The sequence below is a fragment of the Dermacentor albipictus genome, chromosome 9 (assembly GCF_038994185.2).
Source record: "Dermacentor albipictus isolate Rhodes 1998 colony chromosome 9, USDA_Dalb.pri_finalv2, whole genome shotgun sequence".
NCBI classification, from domain to species: domain Eukaryota; kingdom Metazoa; phylum Arthropoda; class Arachnida; order Ixodida; family Ixodidae; genus Dermacentor; species Dermacentor albipictus.
In genome coordinates this window covers 107,042,639-107,065,150 of record NC_091829.1, presented here as the reverse complement: position 1 = coordinate 107,065,150, position 22,512 = coordinate 107,042,639, and the positions used below count along the sequence as shown (strand labels likewise).

The 22,512-nt window shown below is 47.4% G+C and overlaps 1 protein-coding gene across 5 annotated transcripts in view; it reads left to right on the top strand.

The window, feature by feature from the left end:
• The window catches only part of LOC135907182 (phospholipid-transporting ATPase ABCA3-like), a 326,965-nt gene that overhangs the window by 239,084 nt on the left and 65,369 nt on the right, over positions 1-22,512 (top strand). For 4 of the 5 annotated variants that reach the window (XR_010565924.1, XM_065438856.1, XM_065438853.1 and 1 more), the window contains 2 exons: positions 4,287-4,466; positions 12,567-13,024. Coding sequence is in view for 4 of the 5 variants with exons in the window: in XM_065438856.1 (XP_065294928.1) it covers positions 4,287-4,466; positions 12,567-13,024 (638 nt within the window). In the remaining variant the exon portion in view is untranslated. The remainder of the gene's footprint in view (positions 1-4,286; positions 4,467-12,566; positions 13,025-22,512) is intronic. The other variant, XM_065438854.1, reaches the window with a different exon arrangement.

Here is a 22,512-nt window from a genome sequence, read left to right as displayed (position 1 = left end):
TGAAGTAGGCTCAAGAAATGGCCCCGTATCTAACACTACCGAGCTCAAGCAAATGGAGCCTACGTGTAAGAAACTCCTGCAACTCGCGAAACGCATATCGCCGAAGCAGGGAAGGCCTGACATCTGTACGGCTCACATTTTGTTGTCGCAGTGCTTAGGTTTAGGGCCTGTTACGATGCCGTATGATTTTACCTTGCCAGAGCACAATATAACAAGCTGCAAATTATGTACGGGGAGTACCTTTGAGTGATCAAGCGTCTTTCCCGCCACGAGCGAATGGAAGACCTCCATCGGTACGCGGGTCTTCCTCTCAGGACATCATCTTAGAAAGCAAGGAGGGACATGATCGCAGTCGCCGATGCACACGTTCCGGACGGCAGCTCTAAGAGTTATATCGATAACATTTGTTGGACAACATGCAAGTGCTTCCTGTTCTCGCTGCTTTAGATGACGTGCAGGTTCGAGTCACAAAAAATGTCGCCCACCGGCAGACGAAAGAGTATCCCGGCGCTTATAGAGCCAGACTAGCAGAAGGAGCTGACACAAAGCAAATTCAGAGACGTGGCATGGGATTCCGCTACATCCCAAGCAGCGCTGTATGCCGTTAGTAGCGAGCAGCGAGATGTCTGCATCTACAACATCATCGAGAACCAACCATTAGGGCACTTCAGCTGCAAGCCATCCTAACTTCCATCGAGAGGCTGAAAACAAAGGCAGAAAAAACTCCGGTAAACCACATATGCATAGTTCACAATTTTCACCGACTCCTTGGACGCCCTAAAGGCACTGACGGAGACACCCGGAGTCATACGTGGTCGCATGATATTAAGGCCGTGTGCGATTCCATTCGTTGAGATTAGGGCGTCGGTGGGCGAATTTACTGGGACTCGGGACACTCCGGCATCATCGGCAACGCTGTGGCCTTCAGTGCAACGAGCGAGCTCCAGGACGCCTGGACCAGGTCCAGGACGCCTGGGCCGGTAAGGTGAGTGGGGGTGACTCAAAGTGCAAGCAAATCTGGAGCTGAAGGCAAGGATACAATGCCCATCCTTTGCCCATGGTGCTTCCTCGTGGTGCGCAAGTCCTGCTGCATAAAGCCAGGTTGGTCTGAGCATTACCCGTAGACGCCGTGACTGAGTGACCCGCATATGCTACTTCAATGAAGGCGCGAAGTCATCAGAGGCAACGCCTGGACAACGAAGGGAAAGAAGAAACAGAAGCCGAACGTGGTGCTGCCACCGGTGACGTGTAGTGCGTGGATGGATGGATGGAAACAACTTTATTCTGAATCCGGCAAATTTGACGACCCGGGCTCAGGTCTCCCATGAGGGGACTTCGAGGCCTTGCCTCGTCGCCGCCTCTCGGGCTTGCTGGACAGCCCACTCTTGTGTCTTGAGGTTGGAGCTGCGCAGAGCGGCGGCCCACTTCGACGCAAGAGCCTCCGGAGCTACTGCCATTTTCCCTTCGGCTTCTTTCGTAGTGCGTGTGACATCGGTGCTCGTCCGACGGTTAGGCACGAACTGTGGCCGTCTCGCTATTGTAAGAGAGCAACACAAGGGACGCGGCATTACCTCTCAAGAGGCATGAAATTCGCCGGCCTGATGTTGACCACAGTGGAACTATAAAGTCTGCAAAGATTGTGCGCGAACTTGGCTTGACCAACAGGTTATGCATCTGGGGCTGCACTATAATTCTTTGTTTACCTTGTGATCCCAACTATTTCCAATCACCTCTGCGGAGGCCACCAAGCCATTCTTTTTATTAAAGTTCATTCTCTCTCTAGTGGGGGAGGGGCTTTCGTGGTGAGGTATTTGCGCAGCAGCAGATGCATTGCGTGGTCAAAGGAAAAACGAGATTACAACAAAAAGTGTGTGCACGGATGTGTGCAGTACTTGCCAAAGACGATGATGATGACGTATGGCACGTGAGAGGGGCAAGTGGAGTGACCAGCATAAAAAAGCGACAACAACTAATTGAACAACCACACGCAGCCCTAAAAACGAATCACCTGCCATAGGACAGGTGCGCGACAGTACACGAAGTTCAAAGAACCAATCGTGCGCACCCACAAAGCCACGAAACGGAGAAAATGACGAAGCACTTTGGGAGAACGCAGCGGAGTTCCAGGAAGAACCAAGTACGAAGGTCGACCGTCGGACCAGAAAATGAAGGCGCACCATCGGGTTCCAAACACAAGCCACCAAGGCCCGACAAGGGCGTTGGTTGCAGGATGGCAGAATGCCTTGGCATGATGCCCGACCAGGATATCCTGCAACCTGTTTCTGCGCTTCGAGACTTCGCCAGACCATGCACCCGAGGCCTGTGGACACCTACGTTCATAGGGAGAGCGTGGGCCATTGGGTTACGGGCTATAGTTTACGTACCGCTGCCGAGACAGAATGTCATGGTCTACCGCCGCTTCTTTCTGAAGGTACCTGCTGCGATGCCTGTGTTTCCTGAAGCGGTTGGACACAACCGCTCGCCCATTATCCACGACCCGTAACTCAACCCTACAACTGCTGTCGCGAGCTCACCACAGTTTCTAGCATCGCTTTGCAGCGGTGAACTCCGATGGGGGAGAAATGCGAAAACAGCCGTGTACTTCGATTTAGGTGCACGGTAAAGAACCCCAGGTGGTCACTATTTCCGGCGTCCTCCCCTACGGCGTGCCTCATAATGAGAAAGTGGTTTTGATACGTAAAGCCCCATATTTAATTTTTTAGTTGAACTGTTCTTGCTCTAGTAGAAGTGCCTGCTCCCAAGTCCTTTCCTTGGCACCATATCGTGCTGTAGCGCACTAATAATGAGTTTTCATTGTGCAGCATGCTGTTAACTGTGTTGCTCTCTGTTAGTTGCTTCCCCTTTCTTCTTTTCATTAAAATGTGTATGTGTGTGAGTGTGAACAAAGCACTTTGTTCCTAATTGGGTGCTCATAGTTTCTGCGTCAGATACCCGCTATAGAACCTAAACAAAAAAATCTGCATCGTAATGTCCACTCGTCACAGCCGCGCAAGAGAATTTCGTTGAAGGATGATACCCGCCTTCGAGAGTAGATTGCTCAGTGCCTCTTGTCCCGGATTGACGCATTGCGATCCTATACTGTGTGTCCCAGCTAACGTTAGCCAATCTGCCTAATGAAACCAAGCATTAAAAAACGGCGCCAGATACAGTTATAAAATCTGAATTGTTAGGTGGTCAGGTGTGTGACGGCCGAACACAGTGTGTCGTGGTGTCGTATCTTGGGCATAGCTTATTTTTTATGCTTCTTTTTTCATCAAACAGATTGGCTAGCCATAGCTAGGATACCTTATATAACACCTTTTACACTAGGTGAAAAGGGTACTAGCTGCTACGCAATCATCCTTTTATACGGTCTACTATACCACTGCTGTATTATTTTAAACATCTTAACGAAACGTCTTGAGCTTGCAAAAACTGCGATTACGGCTTAATGATTAGAGCATTGGACTGTAGGCTGAAGACAGGGGTTAGACCGCAATATCAGCCACGCGCATTTATATCATTTTCGGCAGATTTCACCATCTAACAGAGAACTCGAGATGCCTCGAGCGTACGTGATTGCATCACACAGTACACCTAATTGCCACTGAGGTACCAGGCATTGAAATGTGACTTTGATAAATCAAAGCATGTAAGGCGCCCATGTTGCTTGCGCAGGCAGATTTTACAATTACCATAGTCTAGCTATGCTGCTGCATGGTTAGAAAGTTAGCCGTTTTAGGCCCTTACCTAGTTTTTGTAAAAGCTAAGCTTCTTTGGCGAACCCTCCTTCACTTTTCTGTGCGTGTCTGCTGGTTGTTGCTGTATCGCCGTGCTGCTCACATTTTAAAACATGTGAACTACGTGCCTGATGGCATCATCCAACCTCGCCAGCACAGCGTCGAAGCCCGATTCTCTAACCATTAGGTCACAAACACACGTATAGTAATACCACGCTAACCCCAACTAACTCTTTGACACTATAATCTATTGTATCACCCTCCAACACCGTTATGCGACAGCTCGAGTTGCCATTAGAGCAGGCGTAAATGGGCTTCGTCTGGACAGCTTGTTAGAGAGATTGTGTGGTCTAGACGAGGGCCTTTGGCGTCATATTTCGCTCGCATTGCAATACCAAAAACTAATGCAGGTTTTAGCACTCTGTGTATTTGTACAAAGCTTCGCTATAGGTGGATTTCAATAATGTGTGTTGGCTCTGCCATTTTTCTGTGTAAAATTTCCGGTAGGGATCTAGACCATTCTGTTGCGTTTCTTCTGAATTCCAGGTCCTATGATCAGCCTAATGCTCAAGCCTCTTATATATCAGACTATGTCAGCTGTCCCGCACTATGTGGCACTTATCATCCCTCCTTACACCGTGCATTCCATGTTCTTCAAGATAGGGACCAACGCAGAGGAGATGAAGCAGTGCAAGGTCTTGGAGAAAGATCGTGGAACCGAATTGGGTGCAGTATTTTTATTTCTTTTTATGCAGGCGAACGGCTGTTTCCAGCTTCACAGTAACGTGCAGTGTTCATTGTCCAGTCGGGGTCTCTAAGGCATCCTGCGTAAACGCAGCCTGGCAGGCGTCAGCCGTGATACAACGCAAAATAGAACGATGTATTCGTAGTTTCCTTAGAGGATGTGCGTATCTGCTACATAGTTTACCGGTTTTATTTTACAGAGCAGATTTTTCACTGCAAGTGTCCTCCTACTTGAGACTCGGCATATTCGAACCACGAACATTTCCTGCCATAACTAGAGTTCTTGCAACTAAAGTCGAGCCTTGCCATCTAACTTAACAATCATACAGCGCCTATCATTAAAAAGTAGAACGCCGACCAACAACAGAAAGAAAGTGCGTTTCCATTCCCGTCAAATTTAGGGAAAATCTGGGAGTGGCGGGTGATTATCCAACCAACGTTCTGGTAAAGTAAATGCATGGATGAATTTACTGCCTGTGCTGAAATTCCTAAAAAGTGAGGAATAGCGTTACATGGGGCGAATGTTTCAAACGGACAAGGCATAATTTATACACTAGTAACATTTTAAAACATGTGGGTTAATTATAGTAAACTGATATTCTTATTCCAACATGTCAAACAGAACAGCTTAGCTGGAAATCGGGTTGTAATTCTACATGGTCGCACAAGTCTACAAAATTTTTTTTCAATGCTGGCTCGTACTTGTAGCCTCTGATGATGATTAAGACCGATAATAACACTTTTCCCCAAAGCGTTGGTTTCACAAGTTGAAACAATATTCTAACGCCAACCATAGCAAGACAAAAGTTCATGCCAAAGTCACTACCCTTGGTAGTCAACTACGTCGAAAAACTAGGCTCCCCTGACTACCAACGCCTGCCCACACGCGACGATTACTTTCCTTTTATTGCAACTACAGTTGTAGAGGCACTTGAGGTGCGCCCGCGTCTCTTGTGCCGGCGCCATCGTACTGTCCTGGTCAGCGGTGCAAGTGCGGCTTGAGCATGGAGGCAGAGAGGTAATAATTTTCTGATAATGCAGTCCCAAGTCAGGAGCTTGGGCATGAGATTCTCATTGCCTACTAGGGTAACGTATTCTGTAAGTGTCCACCTGGTGCACTGTGCTTTTCGGCGATTCGTGATTTCCTGGAACTGACCATGGTCTACCCAATAAAAAATATCACCTTGGGGCGCCTGCCACGCTGTCACTCCTACCCAGAATCAGCCAATCAGCACTTTAACAGCAGCTCAAATTGACAGTCCACTAGGTGGACACTTCCAGATTATAACCCCATGCTTGACCAGCCGAGCACGTCTTCGATGTTCTTAGCAAGGGCATGGAGGAAAAGAGACGTTTGGGTTCGGGAATTTAGAGGCACTTTAGGAGGTGAGATGCAGGGCAGGGGGGGGGGAGGGAGGTGACTCAGGTGTGTGCTAGTATGGGACCCTCGAGTTTTGGGGCACTTCCATAGTCGGTGTGTGAATGATAGGATGTGCCCGATGTGAGGCCGGGTTAAGGGATGTGTTGGCTTGGTCGACTGTGAGCGGGGTGATACGGGAGCAGGACTGCGCATGCCCGTCCGTAGGCGCCTCCTAGCGGGTCATGTTCATTGGGGTCACGTAAGTCTAGTTTCATTTATTTTATTTAGCACGCGATGTTCTGTCGAGGCTAGCATAATCAGAGACGCCAGGTGCGCGCGCTGAGTGCGTTTCGCTGTAAGACTGAGGGCAGCCCTCAGCTGCACTGAAGCGTTGTTAGCGAGAATCCCTAGTTCCCAACTCTAGTTGCGTACGTATACGCCACCGTGGTGCACACTGTCTGGTGCACACGGTGGTCTTAGCGGAACTTACAGTTTGCATGAAGTTGCACACGTTGACGATTTCCCTTCCATCTCACTTCCTGCTCCATAAAAGTGCGGCGCTTCTCATCTTGCAACCACTGCGAGATTTCCAATACCATTGCAGGGCGCTCTTTGGGCTGTGCAGCGGCTGCGGAATTCCGCGTGTCGCTCCTAGACGTCATCCCCGCGTATCACAACATAACCTCAGGTAATCAGTACAACCTTAAACCACGGTGTTGTTACGGTGTTGATTTCAGTACCTCGGCCTTCGGGCGAAACCACGCAACTTGGAAACGGCCTTGTGGCCGCTACCACGCGTCTCAGAACGCGGGCGTGATGACAGCCACTGCCGCCAATGGCGTCGCACGCGTCTTACATCGATGATCGACAAGACGAGACCGGCAGGGAACCCTCATCGCTAGTCGGGGCCTGTGTAATATTATTTAGCCTTTTAATTTGGTGTTTATTGCTCCTACAGGAACATGCACACATCAACTGAGTAGCAATACAAGTTGCTTATAGTGTGTGCGTATAACATACTCGCGGTTAGCGGAAGGCCGCACGCTGGCCTGGCTGCACCGCCGAGGCAATGTAGCATAGCATTGACGGTGTATCCACTTCGATGCGTTCGTGGAGGAAGCAAAACAAAATACAAGAGGCACTGGCATATTTTATAGTGAAGCTGTTAAAAGTTTGTTTCCCTATGATCTTGTCCGTGTGTTGACAAAACGCTCCACAAACGTGGGTCAATCCCGAAGATAGTGCTATGCTGAGCCGACCCGTGGTGTAGGTGACGCAGGCGTTAAGCACACGCCACACGTGGTCCCTTCTCGGAGATGGGGCAATTCAGGGTGGACCGGTGGCGGAGGCGAAGCAGGCGTTAAGCACTCCCCATACGTGTACCGATCCCAAAGATAGTACAATGCCTAGCCGACCAGCAACGGATGTGCTGTTCTCAATTAAGGAGCCCGCACACACAGCTTCGCTGGTTAACCTTCTTTACAAAGCGAAAGGGTACTAAGTTTTGAGCCGGATGGGGGCGAAGGCTCCGCCAGCTTGGTGCCTGTTCCTGTTTCAACGCTTCCTGTCCCAAAGTTTCTGAATTACCCACCTGGAGCACTAGTACAGGCATTTTCGAATTCTGCCGTATTGTCAAGCTCAGTAATGGGGCCACTTTTGAGCTATCAGAAAGGCCATCGCGGAACTCTGGGCCTTCTCTTGGCCAATGAAAGCTGACAAGATTGTAAATTCAAAAACACTGCGAAATTTTTTAATGTCCAGAACACGGTGGAAGAATATGACAGTTGTACGAACTGCACGGCGGTCGGTGGACGCGGGAGTAGTAGTGGTCCAGCGGGGGCACCCATTTCCTTTTCTTCATTTCACATTGATTTATTGGCATATTGAGAGCACATGGTCGTTTTGCGCGAGCTTTCCCAGCAATGTATCGAACGTTTTAGCGCACAATGGGGAAACATGATTCGTCCCGCTTCGCAACGCGGCATAGAAGTCGTGCAAAAAACTGTTTCCCTTTTTTCCCCGAAATATGATGACGGTCTGAGCAGTGCGTGCAGTCGTGAAGAAAGATTTATTCCATCAGGCGACAGTATACGTCTTAGAAAAAATACCTTGAGCACCGAGACCTGTGCAATGAATTGACTGTGCAGTGCAATCTAGGATACTCGTACAATTCATTAAGGTATTATGTTGTGTTTCACTGCACCAATACCACTAAAATGTTCTTGTACATATTCTACAGCTATCTCCGATGTATTCGCAAGCTGGCTCCCCATCTGCTAGCACACATATTATCTCTCTTCAATCAGCGTCTCTGCTCTCGTAGGTGCCATCAAAACAGTCGCGCAATTTAGTGTTTACACGTCGTAGCATCCAATCACATTAGTTCAATTTGCACACTAGTCCCATCACTTCAGTTATCCTTAATAGGCTCTTTGGCATGGATAATGAAAATGCCTGAATGGGCTAATTTTATTGCTACGTGTGCACAACTTTGTAACGGCCGGCTTGCCCTTCCAAAATATGCGTCAGTAACCATGCATGATCTTAAAAAGTTGGACGCGAAGGTTGTTAAAAGGTTAAAAATTCACTGCCATTTGTTGGGCATGTTGATAAATTGAAAGCATATTTAGCGCCAGCAAACAAGGACGGAAGGGAGACGACACCACAATGCGCTAACTTCAACAACTTGCTTCTCTGGAAATACAACTATATAGCCCATGCACAATGGCGCCACCTTATCCAGATCTTACCCATCCAAAAAAGCCGTCTCCTTATCTAACAGGTCGATTGAAGGGGCGCTAACACATGTGTCTCTATTCCGCCAGATAGCCTGAGCTTCAATGATCTCTCGCACGTCTTTATCTTTGTGGTTCGCAAGAACCCGGCATTATTCATACACCGGCACACAGCCGCATTCTTGACAGTGGGCTGACAGATGACCGTATTGCTTATTTTTCACAGTTTGGATATGTTCCCGTAATCGGTCATTAAGACATCTCCCTGTCTGTCCGATGTGTTTTTTTTCCCACAGGACAGCGGCAGCTCATATACAACAGTCGCTATGCATCCTACTGGCGCTTTTCGATGATTCGTAGAGCATGTATATCTCGGCAAGATTACCCCGTATCCGCTTAACCGCGTTTGTAGTTTTTTTGAATATGTAAATATTCTAAGAGTAGTTTTCAAGATGGTCGCTTCTTTGTTACCATTATGCTCGCAGCAACCTAATCGATGGTGTGGTTGATAGCCATGTGATGATCCGCCAAGGCGTTTGAACTTGCATTGCTCTTCCTTGCAGCGTTCTGGTGCTACTGAATCCTTCTTTTAAAATTCCCAGTTTCACCTGTGAGCAAAACGTGAACAAGGTCAATGCAGGAGCCAATGTTCGACAAGTGGACTTTTCTTCAAGGCGTCGCCTACGTCGCCTTGAATAAGCGAAGTCCACTTGTCGAAACGTTGGCTCCTGCATTCACCTTGTTCACGTTTTGCTCATCGTCTGGAATTTCCATCTCCCGCGTTCCCCGTCTTTTCTCCAGTTTCACCTGTGTAGCTTGTGTCACAATTCTTCCGCGGAATCTTGTAGATTACCATTGGAAGTCTTGACCTTTCCGAAGGAGGTTTTACGCGTACGAGATTGTGTCTTAGTCTTTTTTTTTTGGCACGTCTGCGATTTTTAAGCAATATGCGCCAAAAACACATGCCAGTGCCTCACTGGTGCTTTGTGCGTAGGAAACAGCCACCAGTTTCAGCTTCTCTTTTTCTTGTGCCCTTGTGTGGTCAGCAACTGAAGACCGCAATTCTTGAGTTCTCAGAATCTTTGCTGCATAGCCACTGTTGGAGAGGTTCTTCCTTAAGACGACTAGCTCTTGCTTGGGCAGTCCAGGCTCGGAGCAGGTGCGCAATGCGCGAGAAAAGAGTGAAGCGGCAACGGAGCACTTCTGGAGTATAGGATACGCAGTCGAACCTCAAATGCCTCCCCATGTGCGGCGCCTTCCGATACACACTGGTTGTAACGCCCTTGGGCGAACGTCTTACAAGGACGTCCAGAAAGGCAATCTTTCCATTGTTTTCTTCTTCCATGGTGACCTGGATACTTGGTATAAAGGAGTTCAGATGCTCAAGCAAATGCAACACCTCTTGGAGGCGAATCACACAAAACCAGTCATCTACGTATCGGACAAAAACTTTCGGAGGGGTCTTCTACGAGGTCATCGCAGAATTTCCATGTTCCTCTAGGGAGATCTTTCCACAGGCAGAGGAAACGGAAGGTCCCATTGCTCTTTGGAACCGCTGAATGCAAAATTATTCGTTGAACACAAAGTGTGTGTTGTTCATGCAGAATTGTAGGAGGCAGTGTATGTCTTGCGTTTCAAATTGCATACGTCGAGTTAGTGAAGCGTCCTTCTTGAAAGCTTTCTTGCAACACTAGGCTGTGTAATCGGCGGGAGCACAAGTAAACATTGACATTACGTCGAAAGAGCCTATCATATCATCGTTCTCGACGGCGATAGCTCTTTCAAGTTCAGTGAAATGTGCCGAACACTTTACATAAGTGGGTGTGGTCAGGACACCGTGCAGATAGCCGGATAATTCAATCACGAGGCTATGCTACAAACCGAGTTCCCAGCGAACACGATTGCGAAGATCCATCACCAATGCCCAAGGACTACTCGGCCATTCTAGCACATTACAGAGGGATCACAAAGATGTACCCACCCCACATAATCATCTTGCTACGGAATAGGCAGTTGACTGGGCGCTACATCAAACAGGTACCTTTCCCACCTTATGCATACTAACAAAATGCACCTTACACAGCATGCAGACAAATTCCCCTGGTGCAACATGAAACCCACCCTCCATCACGCTACAGGGAATGACAGAAAGTAAATGCGATTCTAATATTACAAACCCAAGTGCGGAGCAATGGGACGCACAGCTGACCAGCGACCACCGCGAAGACCAAATCGGTCTAGTGCAGTGAGCTCACAAGGCGGTAGAGACCAATGGAGCCCTGACCTAAGGCAGTCAACCCTGATGACCCCAACTGGGAATAGAAGCATCCAGACTCAAAATCCCGTTAGGAAGCCGCGCAACACCTCTCTAAATAAAGCCAAATAATGTTTTGCAACAAAAACAACATCTATGCGAATGATGGGCAGTACATGGATTTGTCTGATATTTGGGTCTGTTGATTCATACGTCCTGTGGCTTTGTTTATCACACTTTATCCACCTTCATTGTCACAAATCAATTTATACTTTTCTAAGTCTAGAAGGCTACGAACACGCACAGTCGCTACTAATTGCAACGATTCAGCTTATCTAGGTGGTCTAATGAAAACGCGCGAAGCGTCTCAAGGCGCTCGCTTTCACGCGAGAAATTTATGAGGACATTTTATGCCGCTTCTCGAAGCATGTGCCCGTGGTGCAATGGTGTCAACATCGGACTTATGTGCTAGAGGTTCTGTGCTGAATTCCTGCCATCGGACAACTTTATCAGCACTTATGTAAATATTTCTTGCGCACCATTTTTGTGGAGAAGGACGAGTTTACAAAGTTGCGAAGCCCTTTGAAGTCAGAAGAACGGAGTTGAGACAAATCATGTACTGCCGAGTGCCCATCACTCTCTTGTTGGCAACCGGCCCGCTGGCAGCTCCCGCGGACACTAGCGCCACAGTTCCCCCTAGGTATTTTTGTACGAAAGTGAGCACCTGCTTGACCAACGGTAGTAAAACCACCATTCCCGCAGCTTCATTGCGAAAGACACGTGGTTTCGCCACTCACTGCTAATGCAGCTCCGCTGGCAAGTAGCGCGGCCCTATCCTAAGCTTTCTGTCCTCCTCGGCTTCGTCCTTATTGCGGTGAGATGCACTCCACCTCTGTGAACATGCTCCATCGGTACGCGTGCGCATCGCGTATGCGCCGTTGGCATGAAAACAGCCACGGCGGCGGTGGCGCGAAGGCTCCTCGAGCATCTGCATAATTTTTATGGCAAGGAAATATCGTAAGTAATGGCGCAGGTTTCTGGAAACCTAGGTGCTGTTTATTCATAACCATGTGCAATGAAGTTTGCGTTCAAGGAAATAGAACTGTTCACAAGGATGGAGCATATCTATTAGCGACAAAGGAGTTTGCTATTAAGCGCGGGTTTGGCAGCGCTGACCTATAGGTACATTTCATAGGCTATAGGTACGTTTAATGGCGAGTTAAAAAGGAGCGCGTTGCGATAAATATCAAGAGGCATGCAAATAAGGGAGTACGCATAGTTTCAATAAGAAATGAAATCGGTTACTGTAAACCAATTTTCATGCCGAAAAATGCAAACGAGACCAACTATTAAAGAAGCATTGGACGAAGGAAGAGTCACAGAATTTCCGAGAAGGACAAATAAAAAATACAAGACAAATCAATGAGAAATATTGCTTTAAAAAATATTTCTATGAATGTGTGCAGCGCGAACTTCGTTCTGACCAGATGCCAGAAGGCAACTTCTAAATATTTTATTCCTCTCTTCAGTAAAATATAAACTACGTATAGCACCCTCTGAAGTGTTATTTTTATTAGCTCCAATAGAATTTTTTGCTGAAACAGAAAATCAAGTCTGCAAGTTCAGCACCTTCATTGTGATAGCCCTATACGCAGCGCTGCTTCTCGCTGGCTGGTGTTAGTTGCACGAGTTTCCGTTCTATGCCATCGCTTGTAAAAGTTGATCTTTTACAGGTTACTCCCTCGGGATCGATTGCACCGGCGGTCTACTGCAGTTCTCTTACAATGGAATAGGCTTTGAGTTAGTGGCCATAGTAGCCGAAGGCCTGCTCTTGATGGCACTCATGATCTTCCTGATGTCCGGCTACTTTTTTTCGGGACACGCCCTCGCGAGCGAGGAACTGCCCGGCGAAAAAGACGTGGAGGAGGAGAAGACGAGAGTAAAAACTGCGCGCCAGCAGGACGAGCTCGCAGGCTACTCGCTCCTCGCCTGGAATCTGCACAAGCGGTTCGGCACCCTGCACGCGGTCCGTGGCATATACATGGCGCTCCGGCCCTCCGAGTGTTTCGGCCTCCTCGGCGTGAATGGGGCCGGCAAGACCACCACGTTTCAGATGCTGGCCGGACTGATCAGTGTCTCGGACGGGGACGCTGTCACCGCGGTGGCGAAACTCAGTGGAAACATCCGCCAGGTGAGTCGAACTCTGTGCTCTTTATCTCCAGCGCGTGATAAACAGTGGTGAATAATAGCCGAATGCTGTCGAAGCCACCATTCCGACAAGTTGACTTGCCTTCATTAGTGCCGGGCAGTTTTGAAGATACATGTAGCATAGATAACATCTTAGGCACTGTTTCAGTATCTTGTACCTGTGCCCGGATACGTCTGGCAGGACGTGTATTACTAGCTCTATTTCCGATGCATGAAAGAATGTATCTTAAGATACGAGATATTTCTATCGCTACATCATTGTACGAAACTATAAACGTTGGCTCAACTTCGCTTCTCAAGCTGCTACTTGCTGCTTCTAAGCCGCCTGACACAAACCATAGACTTTCCTTCACTACCTACAAGAGGGAGCCCTGGCGCTGCGATCCTTCAGGCAAAATGGGCGTGATGGGAAGTACTATACATGGATTTGTCTCATCTTGCTGCTTGTGGCCTCGGACATTCGTGCGAATTCGTTTATTACTCTTTAACTGTCTTCAATTTCCTAAATTTCTGACATATCAATATTTTTCAAAGTGCAGAGGTCTCTGCAAACACACAATGGGCAAAGTGGGCAAAGCGAAACGCACCAGGCATCTCAGAGCGCTGACGTGCCTGCGAGCAATTCATAAGGCGCAATGGTTTCAATGCCGGGCTTCTGTGCTTGAGGTCCTGTGCTCACATCCTGCCATTGCACAACGTTATTACTGATTGTTGAGTGATTTATTACACAACACTTTGTAAAAAATTGTGAGCTTGCGAAGTCACGAAGCCATTTGAAGCCAGAAGGACGAAGTTTAGGCAAGCCCTTGTATTACCCATAACTCCCATTCCGGCTGAACCGCCCCGATTGCAGCAGCCGTACATTGAGCGCCAGAGTTCCCCCAAGCAATTATTGTATTATAATCTATCGTACATTCTTTAATTTTTCTACCAGAGTCCTAAAGCAAGGTCAGGCGGTGAAGTCTGCATGTCTGTATTGGTGGAGCAGTGCCACATGATGGCGCTCGCGCCGTCTCGCCAAAAAAGCGCGCGAACATGTGGGTGCAGCATAACTTCAGCCTTTTTTTTCTTTTTGTTTTAAGTTGCGTCGGTGCATGACACTTGCTCGTAGCCACGGTACTGTGCTGCGTATGTCGATGCATGTGGAGTTTCTCGCGCAAATTCTGATGCTGGTATAGTTTCGTTATCAACGTTTCTCTTGCCGGGTGTTTTCTTGCGAAGTCTGAAGAATGCAAGAATGGGGTTGCCTTGCGTCTAGCAACTCTCACGCATCAGCGATCTGAAAGATCTGGTGGATGTAAGTTTGACTGTTCTGAACCAAAGGGTGGATGACGCTGCTTCCTGGAGACTTGCGTTTATGGCGGCTTTTTTTTTAGCTCGATAGACAACATTCTGAGATACTGGCAGATATTTCTGTATAATGAAACCTGCGTGATGGGAGTGGCGAAATTTCCAAGAAGACATTATTGTGCATACACGTTTGCTGCTACAATGTACACATCTATAATAAAAATTTGCGAATGTATTGAAGTATCTTAACATACAAATGAAAAGTATCGTATCAGATGCAATAATTGCGATAGTATCTTCTATCTCTAAATCAAATATTGTTGCCTTATGATCTTGCATCGTATCGTGATACCTTCGCCAAGTGTCTTTGCCCAGCCGTGCTCTTCTGTGCGGTCGCTGCCCTGATGAAGATTGGTCCACTTTTCGGTGACATCCCTTGTTCTACCACTGTTAATCACTTCAAGCACCCATCTTCCCGGCAACCACTCTCTTGTTTTTGTTATCTCCATCAAGTCCTACGGGACAGTCGGGGGCCCGTAGTAAGAGCCATCGTAGTGATAGCTTGAAGACAACAGCGCCCCTTTCATAAGAAAAAGAGTGGGTGCAGCAGCAATCTGTTTACGTAAAATTTCATTCACGCATAATAATCAAGGATAAAAACAACAGGAAGTATTCAAATTATTGCCGTGAGACAATTAAGCTTCAGATATTATAAACCTTTAATTTTTGTTGTTTGAGAATTCATCTCTACTTTCGTAACATCACTATTTACCAAGAACTCAAGTACGTTTGCTCTGTGCGTGCGTGCGTGCGTGCGTGCGTGTGTGTGTGTGTGTGTGTGTGTGTGTGTGTGTGTGTGTGTGTGTGTGTGTGTGTGTGTGTGTGTGTGTGTGTGTGTGTGTGTGTTTGCGAACGCGCTGCTTGCGCTCTTAGGCGAATCTGCTCGCTGCCGCACTGCCTCAATAGGAACGCAACAGCGTTTCAAGCGTCATGTCTTTCGATTCTGCCCGACTATTGCTCATTTCGCCAGAGCCATTGGCTTGTGGGGTACTCGCGCTGGCTTGAGAAGTGACTCTACAATAATCGTTTTGGGCAACTATGGAACGAAAGATGTTTGGCGTAACGTTACGAGACAGGAAGAGAGTGGTGTGGATCAGGGAGCAAACGAGGATAGCCGGTATTCTAGCTGACATTTGGCGGTGGGCTTTCCATTTAACTTACAGAATAGGTAACAATGCAAGAGAAAGCGCAGTCGAGGACGGCAGAAATGTAGGTGGAGGATGAAATTAGAAACTGTGCAGGAGCAAGTTTGAATCAGCTAGCGCAAGATAGGGGTACTTGGAGATCACTAGGAGGAGCCTTCGTCCTGCAGCGGAGAGAAAAACACTCAGCACCGTTCCACTCTGTGAAGAAGGAAAACTAGTAAAGCTCTGTATGTGCAATATACGTATGCCAGAGACGCGTTGTGACTTAAAAGATAACTAGATTTTATACACGTAGTATTTCCAGGCCGTCAATTGTACGTGAACGTTGTAACGCCGAAAGTGGGCAGCTCCGCTACTACGTCAAGAAACCTCGGGATGGGTCGAGAGGTCGGTTTCCCACTAGGATTATGCCCTCTGGAGCCAGAACACCTCACGAATAATCTCACCCAACCACTCACTGGATCAAGAGAGTCACGACAAATTTGACCAATCCATTCATTGGATCGCAGGAATATGACATGCGAAAAACCACAACTCAGCCTCCGCGTTCTCCATTCTAAGAAAGAAGACTGTAAAAAGTGAGTTAAGGCAACTTGTCTCTCTTTTTTCTTCCGAAGACACATATTTGCGCCAGTAGAGTCACAAAACAAGAGTCAACATGTGTGCATGGGTCGTCCGACTCTCAATTGCAGGCGAAGAGTCGTCGTGGAAGATCGCGACACCACTGATATTCGAGATGAGTTGGCGAGAGAAAGAATATAATGCAGAAGAAATACCAGATAACGTCTTCTGTTTTACGCAGGCCCTCGGGTTCCTGTGCCTGGTTGGAATGCAGTGTATCATTCTTTCGTCCTTGTCATGTTCTGCAATTACTTCTACCTCTAAATGTTCATTTTGCTTGACCATGTTTGTTAATATCTCACAAGCTTAAGCGATAGCTGGTTTCCTATGCTAAGGAAGACCTGTATTTGTCACACTGGATTCTGACCATAACAACATGTCAAATGAAAAGGTATTGGCTATTAAAGAGAGCGCAGCAACGAGATAGACAGTTCAGTAGGTGCACTCAACAGTGTCGGTAGTAAATGTAATTCTGCGACGTGAAATTAAATTTTGGGGATTTAAGTTCCAAAATCAAGATCTTGTTAAGAGGCGAACGGTAATCGAAAACTGCAGATTTATTTTCCGCAGCTTGGGTTATTTAACGAGTACGGAATGCACGGTATACGCGCGTTTTCGCATTCTGCCCCCGTTGGAATGCGACTGCCGCGGTTGTGATTGGACCCGTCACCTCGAGCTCAGCAGCGCAAGAACAAAGCCACTTGGCTACCGCAGTGCGTTGCGTTCAACGACCAGAATCAAACATTAGCGTACGCACCACTGCTTTTGCACCCCGCCCCTAGAAATATAAAAACAAAAATGTAGCAGTTTCACCCCAATGCTGCGTGAACCACTGCACGAACAGCTGCACGAACCAAGGTTCGTAGTTTCATCGGCTGAATAAACTGCAGTAAACATTCGCTTCCTCCTTAAAATAGCAAGCACGGGGTCACGCGCGCACGTGCAAACATGAACAGATCTCACTGAATGACCGCGAACTCTCGCTATCACAGCGTTGGCATGATGAAGGGAGCAAACAGGGCGGACCGAACGCTTCTGCTGCCTCTTCCTTCGAAGCTTCTCCGACATTCGAACTTGTGCCATCTAGCAACCCCAGCATTGCACCCATCGGAAATTATCTCCAAGAAAGAGCGAGGGTGGCGCAAAACGCGCTAGAGCAACGGCCAGAGGAGGAGAAGCGTGCTAAACCAGCGCATCCCTTCTCCGGCTTGCGCGAGTTTTATCACGTGACCACCTATAGGTACTTGGGGCACCCAACCAGCTACTATACATCTCGGCTCACCCTCGAACACTTCCTTAAATGCGCACAGCCAACGGCGCGGGCTAGGATCTTACCGCACTTGACTTTATACGTAAGCTCACGGCCACACCGACAGATATATTTCGACGGTAGTGTCCATATAATCACTATCGCAATGTTCGCAATAGACAGTACATTTTGCTAAGAACCAACCACGCTGCTTCTGCACGCCGTGATAGAGCGGTCAACGATATCTCTAGAAAATGTGCTGCTAAATCTTCGCCAAATGACTATGCTTGCCTTTGGTGACAGCGGCACAAAGTCGCAAGAACTTGTGGAGGAAATACCGTAGTTCTGGCAGCTTGAGGTGCACTAGGTTATTCAGCAACATGGGCGGCTATATAGTTCTACCTTACATCAGAGCAAACTGCTCTCGACAGAACTGAAGGGCAGTCGCACCGTTATAGCTAACCAAATTAAGGGCAATTACGCCGCGTCTTCGCACTTCGAGCACGCTGCGACAGCCCAACAATATATACTTCAAACGCAACCACAATCGGACGAGCAAATTTTGCTTCTGCGAAGGGAACGTAGCGGGTATTTCAAGACGAATGTTAAATTCATAGCTGTTTCATTCGTTATCATTACTTACGTGATGCACAATTATCAGTGCACAACATTGTTTTTATTTCAACGCGAAGAAAGAAACCCGAAACTAGGGTTTTGCGCAGTTGTACGGGTACAAAATGATCCAAAGCCGAAGCCGTCAACAGCATGACGCCATTTTGCAGTTGCGTTACATCATGCGCGAGTACGTTGTCGTTGAGTGGTTCTGAAAGGGCTGCGCTAGGGGCGACTGCAACCAGGCGTTGCGGCAAGTTACGATGGGAACTTCTTTCCGCGGTGTGTGATCGCGACGAGGAGGACTGCCGCCAGCAGCAGCGTATCATCAATTTCATCTTTGCCGACATCGAGCAAGTGCGATTCGCCGGACCGTCACAAGCGCCCGATGTTTTGCGGTTCGCAGTGCGTCTTTCATTGTGATATGGGCGATCGCAATGCACAGAGACGACCAGATGCATACGAAAGGCTACCAGCGGAAAGTGACCTGTGCCATATTTCTCTTACCATCTCAGGTAAGCGTATCAGCTTTTGTTCCGAGTTTACAAACGGCGTGTTCTCTGCCCTTCCGGTATGGCTAAATTTGGCGCCACGTTTCTCTTGGCAGTTCACAGACGTTTCTTAGGCATGTGTGCTCGTATGTATGCGAAAATACTACTGGCAGACGGAAGCCGCAGGAGAGCATCTGAAATTATTGCAAAGCTGTACTGCCAGGAGAAACACCGTTCTTAACGACTCTAGTTACGAGTGGCCTGTCGCATCGAAAAATCCGTAGAATATCAAGTACTGCGTAACTTGAAGTGTAGATCCAATAATAGCACTTGCGACTTTTCGCTGGCGAAGACATTTCGTCGAAAAGATAGCTTGTGTATTCTGAAGATTTACTAGCGCTTTAGGTATATTACCACGAATAATAAAAGCGCTGCAATGCTCCATGGCAGTGTGAGGCGATTTGGCAACAGCACAAATATTTTCGTATTGGTAAGGCGGCTGCATGCACAAGCGAACAGACACAATGCTATAAAAGCGCTGAAACAATAAACCTAATGTGCACTTGGCTGCACATGGAAAACATATTAGCTCAGAATCTGATAGATCTGAAGCTGATAGATAATCTGTTATATTTTACGTAGTCTTTATTTTCACTGTTGTAAATATTTATATGCATGAATTTGCTGCAATCCTTATATAGTAAATCCTACTAGGCTTACAAATCCTGGGTGTCTTACGTCGTGAATTTGTACTATTGCTGCTGGATTTTCTATTTTGAGTTTGGTGTTTTATGAAAAAGGGTCCTTTTATTTGTATTTTACGTGAGTGCGTATATTTGACAAGCAGAAATGAGTTGATTGCAAAGTTGTAACTCCCAGTAAGCTGCATATGAACCCAAGTTTATCCTGTCTTGGCTATTGTAATGCGCATATAACAATTTTAAGTATATACAGCTGCATTTGGCCTAGCTGCTGTAGCACATGTTCTAAAATTAGAAGGCTATTTATTATTTTACTGCTTCCATGCAGAAATATCTTTTTTCTTGTACCAAGAAACGCTGACAGCATTGAATGAAATAAAGTGCGGTGTATTTTTCTACCAATTTAATAAAGGAACTTTCATGTGCCATGTATCAGAGATTAGTTTACCTTCTTCTACTAAACAATGCGTTATCTCCTGGGCTACTGCTGATGTCCCGTTTACTTTTGAAATCTTGAAATGTATTTTATTTTAGGTATTCAAGAAATTGCAACAGCCAGAAAAGTCGCCATCTTATCAATTACGCTACGAGTGAGACAAATCGTAGCAAGCACTTTTGCATATCTGTTAGCATATGATGCTATTTGTTATATTTTTTATGATCATTTTCCGGCCTTTATTCATTTTAGTATTATTGGGAAGAGGATAATACTTTACATAAAGACGGTGTGATCACTCAAAGGCGAGACATGGCTGGAGGAGACAACACACACAATCCTCCTTTGTCCGTATGTCAATGTTGCCCAGTTACTCTGTCATTATCTACTAACAAGTCCAAGTTCTTCATCAGCTACATTTACCAATTCTCCGGTATTACAATTTCATTGACACAGCAGTGAAAGTACAGAGGTACAGAGGAAGACGGAGACTTCAAATAATGAAGGTCCGTTGAACAAGGACCATCGCTGGAGCCAATGTTTCGACAAAGAGATGATTCCTTGTCAAAATGTTAGCTCTAGTGAAATTTCTTGTTTTATCGCTATTTACGGTTGAAAGAAAGCATTATTGTTCTTGCTGAAGTATTATGCATTATGGTTTAAACATTAGCAGGATGAAATGTCAGGAATGTCAGAATTCTTGTGTATTCTAATGCTAGAGCGAAAGCCAGAAAAACAAGATGTATAGAACCACATTGTTATTTTTCAATACCCAGCTTGGCCAGCTTCATTCCCAGCTTTCACTTTGTTGCATTAATGACCACTGGAATTTGTTAATTGAATTAGCTTGGTGATTTACTTCGGTTTAGAGATGTTGAGCTTGTATACACGCAGCTTAAAATAATGCATGTAAAAAATCCAATGACATTTTAAGATGGCAGGCTTGCAGTTGACTAGCACATCACATTCTGGTATGAGCTCAGGTTTCAACCGAGCTTCCATGCACAAATCGGTTGCACATTGTTTTTTGTTATTCCTTAGATTTTCATTCGAGGAGATTCTATTTGTCTCTTCAAATTCTTAGCAAATACTTCTGTTTTAATTCATGTGTCTTTAGTGCCTAGTTTGTAAAAGTTCCTTTCTGTTCTGATTGGTCTGCCTGCAGCTGGCGACAGCCTCGTTTCTATGTCGTCTATGCGCACCAAGTGCGCGGCGAACATTTGTGTTATTTGGTCAGAGAGCTTAGCTAGCGCGGTATTGAACATTTCGTTCATAAGAGCCGTCTGTGTTGTAAAACGTTCCTCGAGGCTCTTCTCAATATTGTCCACACGTTTCTGTAGTTTCTCATAACGGCTGCATCCCTGTTTGCTGTCGGGTCTTGCGGGATCTAGTGCGATCCTTTTCGCGGTAACTGGTCCTTTTCGCGGTAGCCATACGCTAGACAGCAACAACACAATCAGCAGCAGCAAAACACGCTCACAGACGTAGAGACGCAACCGCAGCTGCAACCGCAGCAGCAACCAAGTCGCCTCGATAGTGACGGGTTAAATTAAATACAGGCATCACCATGGCTACACACACAACGAAGCACACTAACACTGGGAAACAACAATACACAATCTGGCAGTGGAACTGACGGGGCTACAGGAGGAAGCGGGGCAATCTCCAGCAATTCATACGCCTTCAGCAACTCCAGCATTCATACGCAGCCGCGGGACAAAACCAGACGTGATCCTTTTACAGGAGACAAACCATCCGGTTAAACTAGCTGGCTACAAAGCCATAGACGCGACCGCGACGGAGAGCAGGCAAATCAGAAGAGCAGGCAAATCAGAAGAGCAGGCAAACGGGTTAAATTAAATACAGGCATCACCATGGCTACACACGCAACGAAGCACACTAACACTGGGAAACAACAATACACAATCTGGCAGTGGAACTGCCGGGGCTACAGGAGGAAGCGGGGCAATCTCCAGCAATTCATACGCCTTCAGCAAACTCCAGCATTCATACGCAGCCGCGGGACAAAACCAGACGTGATCCTTTTACAGGAGACAAACCATCCGGTTAAACTAGCTGGCTACAAAGCCATAGACGCGACCGCGACGGAGAGCAGGCAAAGAAGGAAACGGGCTACACCCCGCGTGGCGGGCGGCGCTGGGCCGGGGGCGATGGTGCCGCGCCGGCCGTCTCCCCCGCCACGCCCGTTGCCGGTCGCCGCCGTGCTCGTTCGGCGTAATGTCACTGTGGCGCAGCGAGAACTTGCCTGCGTAAATATCCCTCATGTGTTCGTAGAATTAATCCCTAAGAGCGGCCGAGGACTATTCGTCCTTAACGTGTATAGTAAACCCACACTGCAGCACAGATTCGGGGACCTACTGCGGGCCGCGCGCGCGGCTTCCAGCGGCGAGCCTCTACTTGTTGCGGGCGACTTTAACGCGCCCCACGGAGCCTGGGGCTACACCCGAGAAACACCCAAGGGCAAACACCTTTGGGAAGACTCGCAAGACCAAAGGCTTGCACTGATCGCGAATCCCGCCGATCCTACACGCAGAGGGAACAGCGTGAGTGCCGATACGTTACCAGACCTTGCGTTTGTTTCAAATGTAACAACAGCGCACTGGCAAAACACGCAGGAAGATTTGGGGAGCGACCATGCGCTGATCGAGATAACGATAGGCACGGGCCCGAGCGGTCGTGGTACTTACCCTGAGGGCAAAGGTCGTAAGCTCAAGCTCGTGAAGTGGGACACGTTCCGCAAGAAACGAAAAGAAGCGGGGCGAGGCGATAAGCCGATTACGGACATAGACGAGTGGACCGAGACGCTCAGAAGGGACGTAGGTGCAGCAACGAGCGACGTTCCACC